This window comes from Embiotoca jacksoni, unplaced genomic scaffold (assembly GCF_022577435.1).
Source record: "Embiotoca jacksoni isolate LCO1_2020_lvr unplaced genomic scaffold, fEmbJac1.0.p SCAF_98, whole genome shotgun sequence".
In the NCBI taxonomy this organism is placed as follows: domain Eukaryota; kingdom Metazoa; phylum Chordata; class Actinopteri; family Embiotocidae; genus Embiotoca; species Embiotoca jacksoni.
Window position 1 is genome coordinate 90,001 of NW_027185456.1, and position 15,000 is coordinate 105,000.

The window sequence follows — 15,000 nt, forward strand, 5'->3', positions numbered from 1 at the left end:
TGCTTTGTTTGAGTGAAGCAGCAGAAACAGAAAGGAGCACCTTCTCTTCTCCTCTCCTCTCCTCTCCTCTCCCCTCCCCTCCCCTCCTCTCCTCTCCTCTCCTCTCCTCTCCCCTCCCCTCCCCCTCTCCCCTCTCCTCCTCTCCTCTCCCCTCCTCTCCTCCTCCTCCTCTCCTCTCCTCTCCTCTCTCTCCCCTCCTCTCCCCTCCCCTCCCCTCTCCTCCTCCTCTCCCCTCCTCTCCTCTCCCCTCCCCTCCTCTCCTCTCCTCTCCTCTCCCCTCCTCTCCTCTCCCCTCCTCTCCTCTCCTCCCCTCCTCCTCCTCTCCTCTCCTCTCCTCTCCTCTCCCTCTCCTCTCCTCTCCCCTCCCCTCCCCTCCTCTCCTCTCCTCTCCTCTCCTCTCCTCTCCTCTCCTCTCCTCTCCCCTCCCCTCCCCTCCCCTCCTCTCCTCTCCCCTCCCCTCCCCTCTCCTCCCCTCCTCCTCTCCCCTCCTCTCCTCTCCCCTCCTCTCCTCCCCTCCTCCTCCTCTCCTCTCCCCTCCCCTCCTCTCCTCCCCTCCTCCTCCTCTCCTCTCCCCTCCCCTCCTCTCCTCCCCTCCTCCTCCTCTCCTCTCCCCTCCCCTCCCCTCCCCTCCCCTCCCCTCCCCTCCCCTCCTCTCCTCTCCTGCTGAGGAAGAGGAGCACAATGCGAGAGGAGTAATCTGGGTTATGTGGGCAGCGGCGTTACGTAACCGCTCCGTGTTTTATCACAACAATCTGAGAAAAGAACGTTTAACATGCAGCAAGTAAAGTCATGTCAACACACACACACATGCAGACGGAGGAGGAGGAGGATGAGGAGGAGGAGGATGAGATGGAGGAGGAGAACGTGGAGGAGGAGGAGGAGAGCGACGCAGCGACCCTCTTTCAGTTCATGTGAGCTGCCGGTTACATAAGCAGCTTTGATTATTACCAAATCTGCATGAATGAAAACTTAATGAAACAGAAGCTTCTTCAGGATGAACATAATCAATCTGTCAGAAACATCTTCAATAACAAAACAACATGTGCATTCAGAGTCAGACTGTAAAAATCTGCTGATCATTTTTCCAGATTCACGGTTGAAATTGTGAGGAATCATCTGGATAGCTGTAACCTGACTGCACCACAGGCCTGTCAATCAAACAGACACGCCCCCAAAAACAGGTCTTCTTGAATCTTCTTTTCTAGTGAATGAGGGATTATTTTCAGATGGACCTCCAGAAAACTAATAAGAAGGAGGATCCTGATCACATGCAAAAAAAGGTCCAGAACCGGGCCAGAACCAGGTCCAAACCCAGGCCAGAACCGGGTCTAAACCCAGTCTAATAACATAATAACCGTCCCAAAGGGAAAAGGTCGGTGCAGCTCTGAGGTCACGGAGGGCAGTCACACACTGCAGATTAGAGGTCACCCCGTGACCTGCCAGAGGACTCCATGTATTCATACGTGTGTGTGTGTGTGTGTGTGTGTGTGTGTGTGTGTGTGTGTGTGTGTGTGTGTGTGTGTGTGTGTGTGTGTGTGTGTGTGTGTGTTCTTAATAAATCAGTGAAACCATCCATGTCCAGAATATTTCCTTCTGTTTGCTCTTTATCTGATTGTGTTAGTCCTTTAATAATAAAGTCAGGAAGCCTTGTGTGTGTTTAAGTGTTGCTCTCATGTGCTTCAGTAATCCCCCCTCCTCCCTCCCTCTTCCCCCAACCCCTCGACCCCCCCCCCCTCCTTTTGTCTGCCTCCCTTGTCCCGAGCTGATTTTAAAAAGCACGAGACTCAGGAAATCCACAAACCTTCGACTTCCCTCTGAACCGAGATGAGGAACGTTCTGGTTGTCTTTAAGTGCAAAAATCAAACCAAGGAGATTAATAAAAAAAATCCAACGTGCTCCGTCAGAGTGAAAGGTGGCAGCAGGCGGAGCTGGGTGGTCCCTCTCCTCTTCCTTCAGTTCAGACTTTAAAGCAGCCGTGTTAAGAGGAGTAAATAAAACACTGCAGCTTCTTACTGACCTGCTGTGACATTCTTCAGCACACACACACACACACACACACACACACACACACACACACACACTCTGAAGCCATTAGCTCCAGTGTGTGAAGCTGTGGGAGGCCTGACCTGAATTAACCCTCAGAGTTATGCACCTCCACGTCTACGAGTGTTCTGGGAGTCGACTGCAGGTTCACGATGAGATCTGATGTTTCAGGTTCACGATGAGATCTGATGTTTCAGGTTCAGGATGAGATCTGATGTTTCAGGTTCAGGATGAGATCTGATGTTTCAGGTTCAGGATGAGATCTGATGTTTCAGGTTCACGATGAGATCTGATGTTTCAGGTTCACGATGAGATCTGATGTTTCAGGTTCAGGATGAGATCTGATGTTTCAGGTTCAGGATGAGATCTGATGTTTCAGGTTCAGGATGAGATCTGATGTTTCAGGTTCAGGATGAGATCTGATGTTTCAGGTTCAGGATGAGATCTGATGTTTCAGGTTCACGATGAGATCTGATGTTTCAGGTTCAGGATGAGATCTGATGTTTCAGGTTCACGATGAGATCTGATGTTTCAGGTTCACGATGAGATCTGATGTTTCAGGTTCAGGATGAGATCTGATGTTTCAGGTTCAGGATGAGATCTGATGTTTCAGGTTCAGGATGAGATCTGATGTTTCAGGTTCACGATGAGATCTGATGTTTCAGGTTCACGATGAGATCTGATGTTTCAGGTTCAGGATGAGATCTGATGTTTCAGGTTCACGATGAGATCTGATGTTTCAGGTTCACGATGAGATCTGATGTTTCAGGTTCAGGATGAGATCTGATGTTTCAGGTTCAGGATGAGATCTGATGTTTCAGGTTCAGGATGAGATCTGATGTTTCAGGTTCAGGATGAGATCTGATGTTTCAGGTTCACGATGAGATCTGATGTTTCAGGTTCACGATGAGATCTGATGTTTCAGGTTCACGATGAGATCTGATGTTTCAGGTTCACGATGAGATCTGATGTTTCAGGTTCAGGATGAGATCTGATGTTTCAGGTTCACGATGAGATCTGATGTTTCAGGTTCAGGATGAGATCTGATGTTTCAGGTTCACGATGAGATCTGATGTTTCAGGTTCACGATGAGATCTGATGTTTCAGGTTCAGGATGAGATCTGATGTTTCAGGTTCACGATGAGATCTGATGTTTCAGGTTCACGATGAGATCTGATGTTTCAGGTTCAGGATGAGATCTGATGTTTCAGGTTCAGGATGAGATCTGATGTTTCAGGTTCACAATGAGATCTGATGTTTCAAATTTCATGAAATAATCCCTCATTCATTAGAAAATAAGATTCAAAAATACCTGTTTTGGGGGGCGTGTCTTGTGTGATTGACAGGCCTGTTTTTGGAGCTCACACACGTTTCTGAAAGTATAAATGAGGTCTGAAGTCTTCGACTATTTCCAACAGGTCCGACGGGAACAAAGACTGTCTTGTTCCACACAGGAAACACCTTTTTAACCTGGCAGGCTCAAAGGTCACGTGACCCCTCCTCTCCATTAAGTCCACTGTCGTGAGTTTGTGAGTTTGTGAGGACAGAGAGACGTCTGTTCTCTGATCTGCTGTCTGGAAGTCAAAAGATCTTTTTCTCTGATTAAACTGCAAAAAATAAACTTTAATATCTCTCCAACTGCTTTAAACTGACTTTCTATTAAGAGCCAATATTTTCACATTAAAACTATTCGTATAGGCAGCGGTGAGAATCTGTGATGGTTTTTCAAAATAAAGTTCAAATATATTCACGCGGCTCATTCTGGATAAAAAATTATGGATTTAAAAGAGGAAAATTATCTTTTTTAAAAGATGGGAGGAGTTATATATGAGATCGTATCGTTTTCAATAATATAATACCAATAATTAATATTCAGACAAAGGAAACATTCCAACTTTCTGACATTGACGTATCAACACATAAAAGATCACATTAGTTTCACTGAATATTTGAAGGGATTTATGCTGATACATAAAACTATAACTTATTTTGTTGCTATTTTATGTTCATGAAGTTATAAATAAAATGTTTTTCAGTATTTTGTCACATCATCAAGAATAAATTAATATTATTTAGCCAGCACAACAGATGTCGGCTCCATCGCTCATATCATCAATGTTATAATCAACTCAGCGACGGGGTCAAAGGTCAAAGCCACGGTAAGATACCACCCTGAGGTTTCTCAGCTTCAGGCTGTAATTAACTCCCATCATGCATCAGGTTAAAAAAAAAAAAGGTTCATCCCTGCTGCTGTGTGTGTGTGTGTGTGTGTGTGTGTGTGTGTGTGTGTGTGTGTGTGTGTGTGTGTGTGTGTGTGTGTGTGTGTGTGTGTGTGTGTGTGTGTGTGTGTGTGTGTGTGAAGATCTGAGTGTTCTCGAAATAAACAGCAGAGTAACGAACACAGATAATAACAAGCAGCTCATGTGGACACGCGCACAAACACACAAACACACACACACACACACACACACACACACACACACACACACACACACACACACACACACACACACACACAGCAGCAGCAGCAGGGATGGGCTCACAACCAGAACCACCAAAACCACCAGAACCATTAAAACCTTCAAGGAGCAGGACACAGATACCAAGAGAGACAGGCAGACAGACAGACAGACAGGCAGACAGACAGACAGACAGACAGACAGACAGACAGACAGACAGACAGGCAGGCAGGCAGGCAGACAGACAGACAGACAGACAGACAGACAGACAGACAGACAGACAGACAGACAGGCAGACTCACGCGTTGCAGTAGGGCTTCTTGTCGTAGCCTTTGTAGTTCTTCATGTTCAGAGTCATCTTGCAAACCTCACAGTGGAAACATCCTTTGTGCCAGTTCTGGAGACACACAGACACACACACACACACATACACACACACACACACACACACACACACTCAGTATTAATATAGAAGTCATGTGACCGTGTGTACATGTCAAAAACACACATTATTTAGTCACTTTCCAAGGATTTGAATAATCCGACTGCGGGACAGATGGAGGATGATCTGACTGAGCAAACAGAGCTGAGTCACAGTGAGTTTACATCCAGCCTCACGTTCAGATCATCAAATCTTCCCGTCAGTTTCTCTCCGAGTTATAAAAAAATAAAACTCAACAGCAGATCTTAAAGGTTCCTTCTTCTTCTTCTTCTTGTTCTTGGAAAACAGCAGCGTGACATTAAACTCACACCAACGGTGTTTGTGAAGGTTTTCGGCCTCGTTAGCTGCAGATGGTGTCAGTTGTCATGGAGACGGTTGGGTTGCCGTCATGTGACCCTAAACATGGAATGAACAGGGTCTGAAAAATGGTTCTGATCCAGAAGTGTCTTCAGCTGCAATACCAGCGAGTGCCACTAGAGGTCGGCTCCAAAAAGCCTCCGGCTCCATAGACTCCCATTCAACTTCTCTCATCAAATCCAAAGTGAATAAAATGTGTCCATCAGTTATCTCGGTGTTGTTAGCTAAAGTCACTCCTTCTTATTAGTTTTCTGGAGGTCCATCTGAAAATAATCCCTCATTCATTAGAAAAGAAGATTCAAGAAGACCTGTTTTTGGGGGCGTGTCTGTTTGATTGACAGGCCTGTGGTGCAGTCAGGTTACAGCTATCGGTGGGCGGGACGTAGTATCGTCAGGTTTCCGATCAGATCGGTCAGAGCCACCGCTGGCTCCTCCCCCAGCTCGTCCAAATATGGTCACTTCCTGTTCCAAAACAACAAGATGGCGCCGGACAAAATCCAAACGGGAGACTTCAGAACGGCCGTTCACAAACCGACAGGTGACGTCGCTGCTGGTTGGTTTATTTAAAATTCTCGTCCACATCACAGATGTTGTTTTTTCTTGTCGACGCGCATCGCTCAATTTGTTTATTATCAAAACTGTCTCAGAAGAAGTTTTAGTTTTTTGTCCAGAAGTCAAAGTCAGCTGGTGATTTTCACCACTTTCTAAAAAACACAAATCCTCTGTCATTTATTCTCAAGTTTTGCGGCTAAAAACGTGAAAGAAAGAAGTGAAACCTGCTGAAGGCCCGAGTGGACGAAATAATCTGCTCTTCTCTCAGCTTCACACTCTCATTCGCACTTCCTCCTCCTCCTCCTCCTCCTCCTCCTCCTCTAAATCACTGCCTCTCACTATTTTTAGTGCCGTTCCAACGAGTCCGTTTCAACGGAGGAAACATTCGCTCCATCAATCGTTTTATTTAACAAGCTGATTTTTTTTAAAGGTGTAACGAGGACTTTTTTTTTTTTTTCTGTTTTACAATAAAAAAACAAAACCAATATATTTTTGCCGTTTAGGTTTGTAAAAATGTTTTTTTATTTCCCCATCCTGAGCCGATATTCTGATATTGTGTGCCTACATGCTGTTGTGTCATCTGATGCCTCACAGGACAGACGGTGAATGCATGAGACTGCTGAAGATAAATTAATAATTTATCACCGTTATGCAAGAGACTCTTACAGAGGTGTTACCATGCAAACATAAAAAATACAAATTCAACTCTTTAATTGTAGACGGGCATTTAAAGGTAACGACGCTGCTAAAATATCCCTATTAAATACATTATTCATCACATCATGCTGTGTAGTTCACATTAAGCATTTCTGTGATTGTTTGACACTATTACATGAAAAAAAACATTTATAGTTTCTTATATTTGTATTTTTCATACAAGCCGTTGCAGATATGGAGCCAAAAATGAAGCTTTAACACGTCAAGACGGGAAATTAAAAGGACAGCTGATAAAAGTGGATGTCATTTAGTCTGATAGGAGAATTTTTAAAAGGAGTATTTTTCCAAAAAAGAAGTGAGGATGTAAAGCGTCCACACACACACACACACACACACACACACACACACACACACACACACACACACACACACACACACACACGCGCACACACACACACACACACAGTCTCACGCCTGCTCCAGTATTACAACATCTTTGTGGTATTTCTGGGTTTACATATTGTTTCATGGCAGCATTTAGTCATTTTGTTGTTAATATTTTTTTGGGGACTTTTCTCAAATAAAAGCAGCAAAACATTTCCTGTCTGCTGCCTCATAAATTTAAAGATTTAACATCTTTTTTTTTTATTATTATTATTATTATTATTATTATTATTATTATTATTTAAGTCATCCAGGATTGTTATATTTGATTATTTTGATAAATTAAAGCCATTATTTATTGTGTTTTCTGTAAACCACCCAGCTCCCACCACTGCTGTACTCCTTATAATGTTACAGGTTGTTATATAATCCCTCGTGTTAAGAAGTGTATTGTACATTTTGTAAAAAGCAGCTCGGTAAGTTTTCAACAACTTGTCAAATCCTTGTGATGAGCTCGACAGTTTTCAGGGTTTTTATCAAACATTAAAAAGCTGCATGTGAATTAATTTTGGCTTGTTCTTTGTTTTTTTGCATGTTTCTGTGTCTAATAGTCCAGAAGCGCGCACCTTGTCCAGGCAGCTGACTTTCTCCGTCGGGTAGACGATCTTCCCGCAGCGGGCGCACTGGGGGTTCATCCTCCGGGTCCTCGGAGCTCCTCCAGCGGGTAAATTCCACTCGTCGAACGGGGGGACGTGACGTCGCGGAAGAAGGTAAAGCCGGAGGTCCCCGCCGGGGCCGCCCGTCCACCTGCGGAGGGCCGGGAACAAAGTGAAGAAGCCGGAGAGAGAAGACGCTCCTGCTGCTCGGCGGCGCTGCGGTCCGGTCTGAAGGCTGGATGCTGCGCGGGGGACGGATCCCTCCAACCCGCGGCAAGCTGGCAGCAGTGAGCGCGGAGGAGGGGGGGGAACCGGAAGTTAGCGCAGAGAAAACAGGAAGTGGGTTTATGTACCCTTCAAAGTCGAGGCAAAAACATAAAAATAAAAGATAAATACATCAAACATAATAATCTAAAGAGTAACTGCTTGGATAAAACTAAAATGACTTGAATACATATTGCCAGACCCTGAATGTACGAAACTTGAATTTAAGTTGAACACTTATAATTCACAATTCATGTTGATAATTAATATTTTATCATCATTGACAATTTATATACTTAATTTGTTTTCCTTTTTTAAATTTTTTTTATTGATTTTAGATTATTTTAAATTCTTAGGATTTTTTGTTTTGTTTTTTGATTTTACGTTTGATAAATCGATTCGTTGGTGCTCTCTGGTGGACAAACTGTGTTACTGCACTGACTCTAACTAACCTGAAACTTCTTTTTTGATATTTCTGTACTGCAGTTTCCTTCTGTCCAGCATATATTCTGACCCCAATATATGTGATAAGATGAAGATGAACAACAGTTAAAGGTGTAACACCATCGATGAATAGCTTTATCTCTTTCTATTAAAAAACAAGTCCATGAACATGGACTCCAGATTTGATCTTGTCTTGAGTGGCCTCACCAACCACTCACTCTGTGACATGAGGCCCCCTGCTGGCTGATGAAGGTACCGACTCAAAGAGCTTTATATGTTAAAGATGCAGATAGCGTCATGTAAGGTACAATTACAAAAAAAACAAGGTTATCAATCCCAGAGGAAAACTACATGCCTTTTATTAAAGATTGACTTTGTACCAGTCAGCGTGCAAGTGAAAAAGAAAAAGTAAAATGATAAATATCAGAAACGTACAAACGTTTACGAGCACACGGCATCAGTCGACCATTCAAACCTGTTACCTTTGACCTCACCTACACGCTAAAGACCACCACCTGGTTTAATAAAAAAAAAACATTGCAAATTATTTTCAAACTACATAAGACATACCAACAATAATGATGAATATCTGCTACAGTGATGGTTAAAAAGCAAAAAAAGGTTTAAGTTTAATAGTTAAAATCCAACATTTAAAAAAAAAAAAAAAAAAAAAAAAAAAAAAAAACTTACATATTTAGTTGATTTGATTGAACAAGAAAGATTAATTAGTAATTAAGAAATTAGAAATACATCATGAAAATACTTTAAACTCTAATTTAAAAGAAACACAAGTTGAACATCTGATTAATTGACATTTTTCGATTGAACATTTTTGTATTCTGAAATCGCACTGAAGCTCCGCCTCCTTTCCCAGAAGTCTCCGGGAGGAACGTTTGTGGTCTGAAACGGCCCATTGTGCCTCAGATCAGCCCGAGATGTTTGCAGATGAAGGGGTCGATCTGATGGAGAAAGTTCACCATCTTGGAACTGGCGTCTTCGCCTTTCTTCCTCACGGCGTCGATAACAGAACGAGCTTTCCCCTCTCTGCTCTGAATCCCTTCCAACCCCTCCCTCTCAGATTCGGTCAGCACCTCCTCCTCCAGCAGTTTGTCCAGCAGACTGCTGAGAACAGGTCCTGATGCGCTCTCGATGAAGCTGCTCCGAATGTTGAGCAGCGTCGCTTTCGGAGGCTTGTTTGAGGGGTTCTTTCTTGTGGGAAGACACACTTCTCCTTCCCAAACACACCTGGAGACGTCCTTTTTCTTCACACTCAGGTTGATATCTGTAATTATTGTTTTTAAAATCACCTGGAACGAGGTGAAGCAGCTGTTCTGCATTTCCTCGTCGAACTCTGTCTCTGTTGGTTGAACTTTAACCATGTGGTCGGTGGACAGCGTGTAAAGCTGCTGCGGCTGCAGTTTACAGTACGGAGGCGAGTCGATGTAGAGCTCATCTCCATTTAACTTCCTCCTGGTGCGCTGCACATCCCTGATCACGATGTTCCTCGGCAGCAGCAGCACATTGAGGAGGGATCTGGCAGAATAATGACGCGGTGGCTGGTAGAACAGCAGGACCAAGGCGTGCACCGGGGCGGGGGGAGCGTCCTGGTCTCTGACGTTACCGAAAGCAGAAAGCCCGGTGATGTCGATAATGACGTGAGTTTCTGTTATCTGACGAGGTTCGATGAACTCGACGCCGTCCTCGTTCACATGAGCAACTGACAAGAACCGACTCATGGAGCAGATCTCGCAGTGGGGCAGCTGAAGTCCACACAGCGACTGAGAGACACATTTGATGTCAAACAGGGGTCCTGCAGGCTTCTTGTGCTGTCGGGTCAGGAGCTGGCTGTTCCAGGGAACCATCCTGTACTTCACCTCCCCCTCCGCCTTCATGTGAAAGACCAGGCCGGTCACACTGCACCGGTACCTGCCTGGCTGGCAGCTCTGGAAGCTGTAGATCTCATCATCAAAATCATCCGTGATGTCCGGTGAAAACTCCTCCAAGAGAGTGTCATCAGTGTCGTCCTCAGTGAGAGTGAGGTCGATGACGTCACTCTCCGTGGGGATGGACGGGGTATTCACCTTCTCTGCATGGGGTGTTTGCGGGTACCACGGTTCCCTGATCCGATCAGGTTCTCTGGAGAACTGGTCAGAAAGGTCCGAAGGATCAGAATCAGATATGGGGCTGAACTCGGAGTAGCAGAGAGAGCTCTCTTTGCTGCTCTCTTCTGTAAACCTTTTTTTTTTTACTTCAGACAAAGAATCTGATGAAGGTTGAAACATCGGTGAAATGTTTAAATCTTTAGTTTTGGAACCCAACGCAGGTCTCTTCGTACCTCCGGCTGTCTGTGCAGCTTTTTCTTGCTCATGTTTTAGAAAATCATCCTCTTCATCTAAAGACGACAACTTTAGTGTCGCGCTTCCTTTGAGCTTTTCCTTTTTAAATGAGTGGCGTTGCCGGAGCTCAAAGGGTAGACTGGATTTATACCAGCAATGCTGAGCCACAACTTTCTCCCCGGTCCCGTCACCGTCTGCGCTAACGTCTGCTTTTTCTGCTTTTTCTGCGCTTCCTCCACAAAGTTGACTTTTTAAACTTGTGTCTGCTGTTTTTTTGTTTTTGTCCTCCTTGGTGTCTCTGGATCCAAAACAAACTTCTACAGCAGAGAAGTCTTTCCAACTACCGTACATCTTGTCCAATTTTTCATTCATCCTTCTGAAACAGTTCAAAATTGCTTCATCATCATCATCATCATCATCATCATGGGTTTTTCCACCGCCTGGAAAATACAGAATTTAATGTCAAAACTCTGATAAAAGTATCGTGTTTTTTGAAACACAAATCCTCCCTGTGCTAATTTCAAGTTACAGAAATTTGACGGGTTTTATTAAACGTAATCTAAAAAAAAGAATGAAAAGAAAGTACAACTAAAACCAATTATCCAAAAGAGACGGTACATCAGCAGCTAAATGTAGTGGTGGAAAAACAAACTGTTTGAAAGACTGGACATAAAGCCTGTCCATGATAACATGTTTGTTCATTCACTCATTCATCTTTATCAGTATACGAGCCAAATTAGTGGGAAGAGATAAATAGTTTATTGTTATTCGTTTATTTTGCAGCTACTCTTCACTTATTGCTGTTCATATATTATATTTGAATATAATTGGAATATTGAGCCGCTCCCAGTCCGATATTGGAATCATCTCGTCAACAGACCTCATAGCGCACAAGTGCTTTTACAGGTTTTTGTGCCTGAGAGACAAAAGTCAGTATCAGGGAGGCAAGACATTTATTTTCTGCTCATTTATTTAAAACATCATCACTCTCGGTGCTCAGTGTTTTCTGAAGTCTAACTTCATCCGGGTTCTTCATCACTCAACTCTGCGTTCTATCGTGTTGTCCTGAAAAATACATCATTTAAAAGTCTAAGAAAAACTTCCATTCAATAAATATGGAATGTAAAGAAAAACAAAAACAGAAATGAAGTGAACACAACGACAGACTACATACCAGTTTGAATATGGTTGGTGTCTTGAGTGAATGAAACAGAATTAATGTTTTAGTGGTAAAAGACTCAAATACACAAAGATTCATGCAACAAAAGAACTTTACTTACAGACTGGTCCAGAAAACACGAAGGAACCGGCAGAGATACACGTTTCACGTCAGCTTCCTTTTTCTTAATCTGGTGAAGCAGCGTTGAGGTGGAGGTGTATGAACATGTGTGATGAGGTGGAGGTGTGTGAACATGTGTGATGAGGTGGAGGTGTATGAACGTGTGTGATGAGGTGGAGGTGTATGAACATGTGTGATGAGGTGGAGGTGTGTGAACATGTGTGATGAGGTGGAGGTGTGTGAACGTGTGTGATGAGGTGGAGGTGTATGAACATGTGTGATGAGGTGGAGGTGTGTGAACATGTGTGATGAGGTGGAGGTGTATGAACATGTGTGATGAGGTGGAGGTGTATGAACATGTGTGATGAGGTGGAGGTGTATGAACGTGTGTGATGAGGTGGAGGTGTGTGAACATGTGTGATGAGGTGGAGGTGTATGAACGTGTGTGATGAGGTGGAGGTGTATGAACGTGTGTGATGAGGTGGAGGTGTATGAACGTGTGTGATGAGGTGGAGGTGTGTGAACGTGTGTGATGAGGTGGAGGTGTGTGAACGTGTGTGATGAGGTGGAGGTGTATGAACGTGTGTGATGAGGTGGAGGTGTGTGAACGTGTGAACGTGTGTGAACGTGTGAGATCAGGGAGCAGCTGCAGGATGTAAACTTTGACCTTATTACACCGACAAATAGCGGTGACATTTCAGGACTGGTTTAAAAACTGAGGCTGCACTGAAAGATGTCACTTCCGTGAAAAAACATTTTAAAACAGAAGTGTTGAAACACCGACGCATCGAATTTGGTGCATGTAGGTGAAACTAGATGTCGGGGTTGCAGTTTAGGGTAGGGGGGCGCTAGCGAGCCGTGTGGCCACGCCCACTCGTAAAACCCACATCAGCTGCATCGTCTCACCACGCCGGATGTTTGTGACACATTTCATGAGGTTTCAAGCATCCTTTGACCTTAAACATCAACTTCCTGTGTCACGGCGAGACATCCAACTTTGCCGCATCACCATGGCGACGCTCTTTGACAAAGTCGAACGAACATCTCAATATATCATCGACCGTGTTTAAACTATTCTGACCGACTTTAGGTTCATGTGATCAACCAGGTGCAGAATGGGAAAGTATGACAAGTGTCATTTCCGGTGTCCGCCAGGGGGCGCTGTGACTGAGAATAGGACCACAGGTGTCTTCAGGGCGGCCGTTATCAAAGATGTAATGTTTGAAGAGAAACAAGAGTTCATCCTGAAAACAAAACAATAAAAACACAACAAAGCTTTGACCATTTAGAATATTTTAATCTGCATCACTTTGAACAACAAAATCCCTGTAAACATTACAAAATCAGCACCTGTGTCATCGGAGGAACACCTGGTCCTGGTCTGACAGGAGGGGGGGGGGGGGTCTGAAACGATAAATAACCTGCGTTGGGAGCATCGGGGAGGAAACCCGGGTAACACCACCTCCACGCCTCCACCTTCAGTTTTGATCTGATCTGACGTTTGGACATGTGGAACATCTGGATGGAGGTTCTGTTACCCGGCTCTCCGCTCACACCAACATCAGCCTGCAGGAGTCCTCCTCCAGACCTATCTGAGAGGGTTGTCATAAAATTACAGGTGGAGAAGGAGAAGGAGGTGGCGATAGGAGGGGGAGGGGGCGTGTCCTCAGCAGGAGGAAGATAAAAGGAGGTCGGTATGTCAGACGTCGGGCCGAGAGTCTTTTGGAGCACCAGGATTCAAAAAGATTCACGAGAACAGTGATTGTGATTAAAAGGCTTCTTCACCAGGAGGAATGCTGATCAGGAGGAGGAGGAGGAGGAGGAGGCAGTGCAGAAACTCTGAGGGCAGACCGGAGGATCCTCAGCGGGGTTTAAGAAGAAGTCATGCAGGAAGTGGGAAAGCGTGTCGCGTCCGTCGGACAGTTTGTTGTGTTCAGGCACAGCGCAGCTCCAACGTCCAAACACCGACGTCACGTGACCGCGGGAAGTTTTCCCAGCGAGCCTTTTGGGTTTTTTTTAATCAAAACGGCCCAAATATGTGCAGATTTTTAGATTTTCTGAAACTTTATGGACAAAACTGATCAAGAAAATAAAATATACTGCACATGAATACTTGTTTTTTTTAATATATCGATAATGTAATATTAATGAGCTCTGTAATGTGACACCCTGATCGTTAACATTTAAAATGGAAAAAAGATCCAAAAACAGAAATAAGAACATTTACAGTCGTAGCAGAAATAAGCTGCTCAGTTTCACGTCAACTTTATTTTGAAATTTTGTCCTAATCTTTGGGATTTAAACTCGTCTTTGAGACTTTAAACGCTTAAACAACGAGGAACAAAGAGCTGCAAAGGCATGCTGGGAAAACAGACGACGGGAGAACACGGACGAAAAACCTTCATCGGCATCTGCGTGGTTTTGGTTTGTTCAAACTGAGGAGAGCAGCTCGTGTTCGGGACCGGCGCCCCCTGGTGGAGGTCTGGAGCTTCCTGCGAACATGTGCTGGGTGTTTCAGTTGTTGTTTTTAGATCCTTTCACGTTAGCACCTGAAGGCAGCGTCACAAAGCAGAGTCTCCTCCAGCTCCGACGGACACAGCAGACTTTTACTCTGAAGGTTCAACAAGAACCTGGAGCCACTTCCTGTTTGGCTTTCAATAACTCGGGGTTTTAATTCGAGTACGACGACGAAGACGAGGAGGAACGGCTGTTTTAAGATGTTCTGAGAGAAATAAAATCAGAACGAGGGGAAACTTCCTGTCCTGAAATCATTAATAAGAAAATGGACATTAATCCATTGGTGTTGCGTAATCAATAAATCAGGAAGTGGTTTCACAGACGATGAAATCAAACCTGATCAACGGTCGTATTCAAGTCGTTTAAGTTTCTCTGGTTGCATCTTTTGTAAATCAAATATTCTGATTTTTGGCTGTTGGTAAAAATAAAACAATATATTTAAACATTTTATAATGTTTAACAGCTGATTGGATCAAATTAATCACTAAAATGTTGGAGCTTCTTCTCGTCTTTATTTTAACTGGTTTAATCCCCGTTGTTCACTGTGGGCAAAAATATTTAACATTTATATTATATTAAAAAAAACAAAAACAACAACAGACAGTCGGAG

General features: G+C 44.0%; 3 protein-coding genes across 5 annotated transcripts in view; all 3 read right to left on the reverse strand.

The window, feature by feature from the left end:
- LOC138193875 (LIM zinc-binding domain-containing Nebulette-like) overlaps positions 1-7,814 on the reverse strand; it is a 56,108-nt gene extending 48,294 nt beyond the window's left edge. The window contains exons 1-2 of one of the 2 annotated variants that reach the window (XM_069142163.1): positions 7,521-7,814; positions 4,805-4,899 (exon numbers count right to left, since the gene is read on the reverse strand). In XM_069142163.1, the coding sequence (XP_068998264.1) occupies positions 4,805-4,899; positions 7,521-7,589 (164 nt within the window). In that variant the 5' untranslated portion in view covers positions 7,590-7,814. The remainder of the gene's footprint in view (positions 1-4,804; positions 4,900-7,520) is intronic. The other variant, XM_069142162.1, reaches the window with a different exon arrangement.
- A 1,309-nt stretch (positions 7,815-9,123) lies between these two features.
- Positions 9,124-10,626, reverse strand: LOC138193849 (caspase recruitment domain-containing protein 8-like). Its single transcript, XM_069142112.1, has 2 exons — positions 10,594-10,626; positions 9,124-10,402 (listed from the first exon to the last, which is right to left on the reverse strand). The coding sequence occupies exons 1-2, from the start codon at positions 10,624-10,626 to the stop codon at positions 9,179-9,181; spliced, it is 1,257 nt and encodes a 418-aa protein (XP_068998213.1). The 3' UTR covers positions 9,124-9,178.
- A 2,529-nt stretch (positions 10,627-13,155) lies between these two features.
- Positions 13,156-15,000, reverse strand: part of ezh2 (enhancer of zeste 2 polycomb repressive complex 2 subunit) — a 12,522-nt gene continuing 10,677 nt past the window's right edge. For both annotated transcript variants that reach the window (XM_069142165.1, XM_069142164.1), the window contains exon 19: positions 13,156-15,000. This exon is cut by the window's right edge and continues 655 nt beyond it. The gene's annotated coding sequence lies outside the window, so the exon portion shown is untranslated.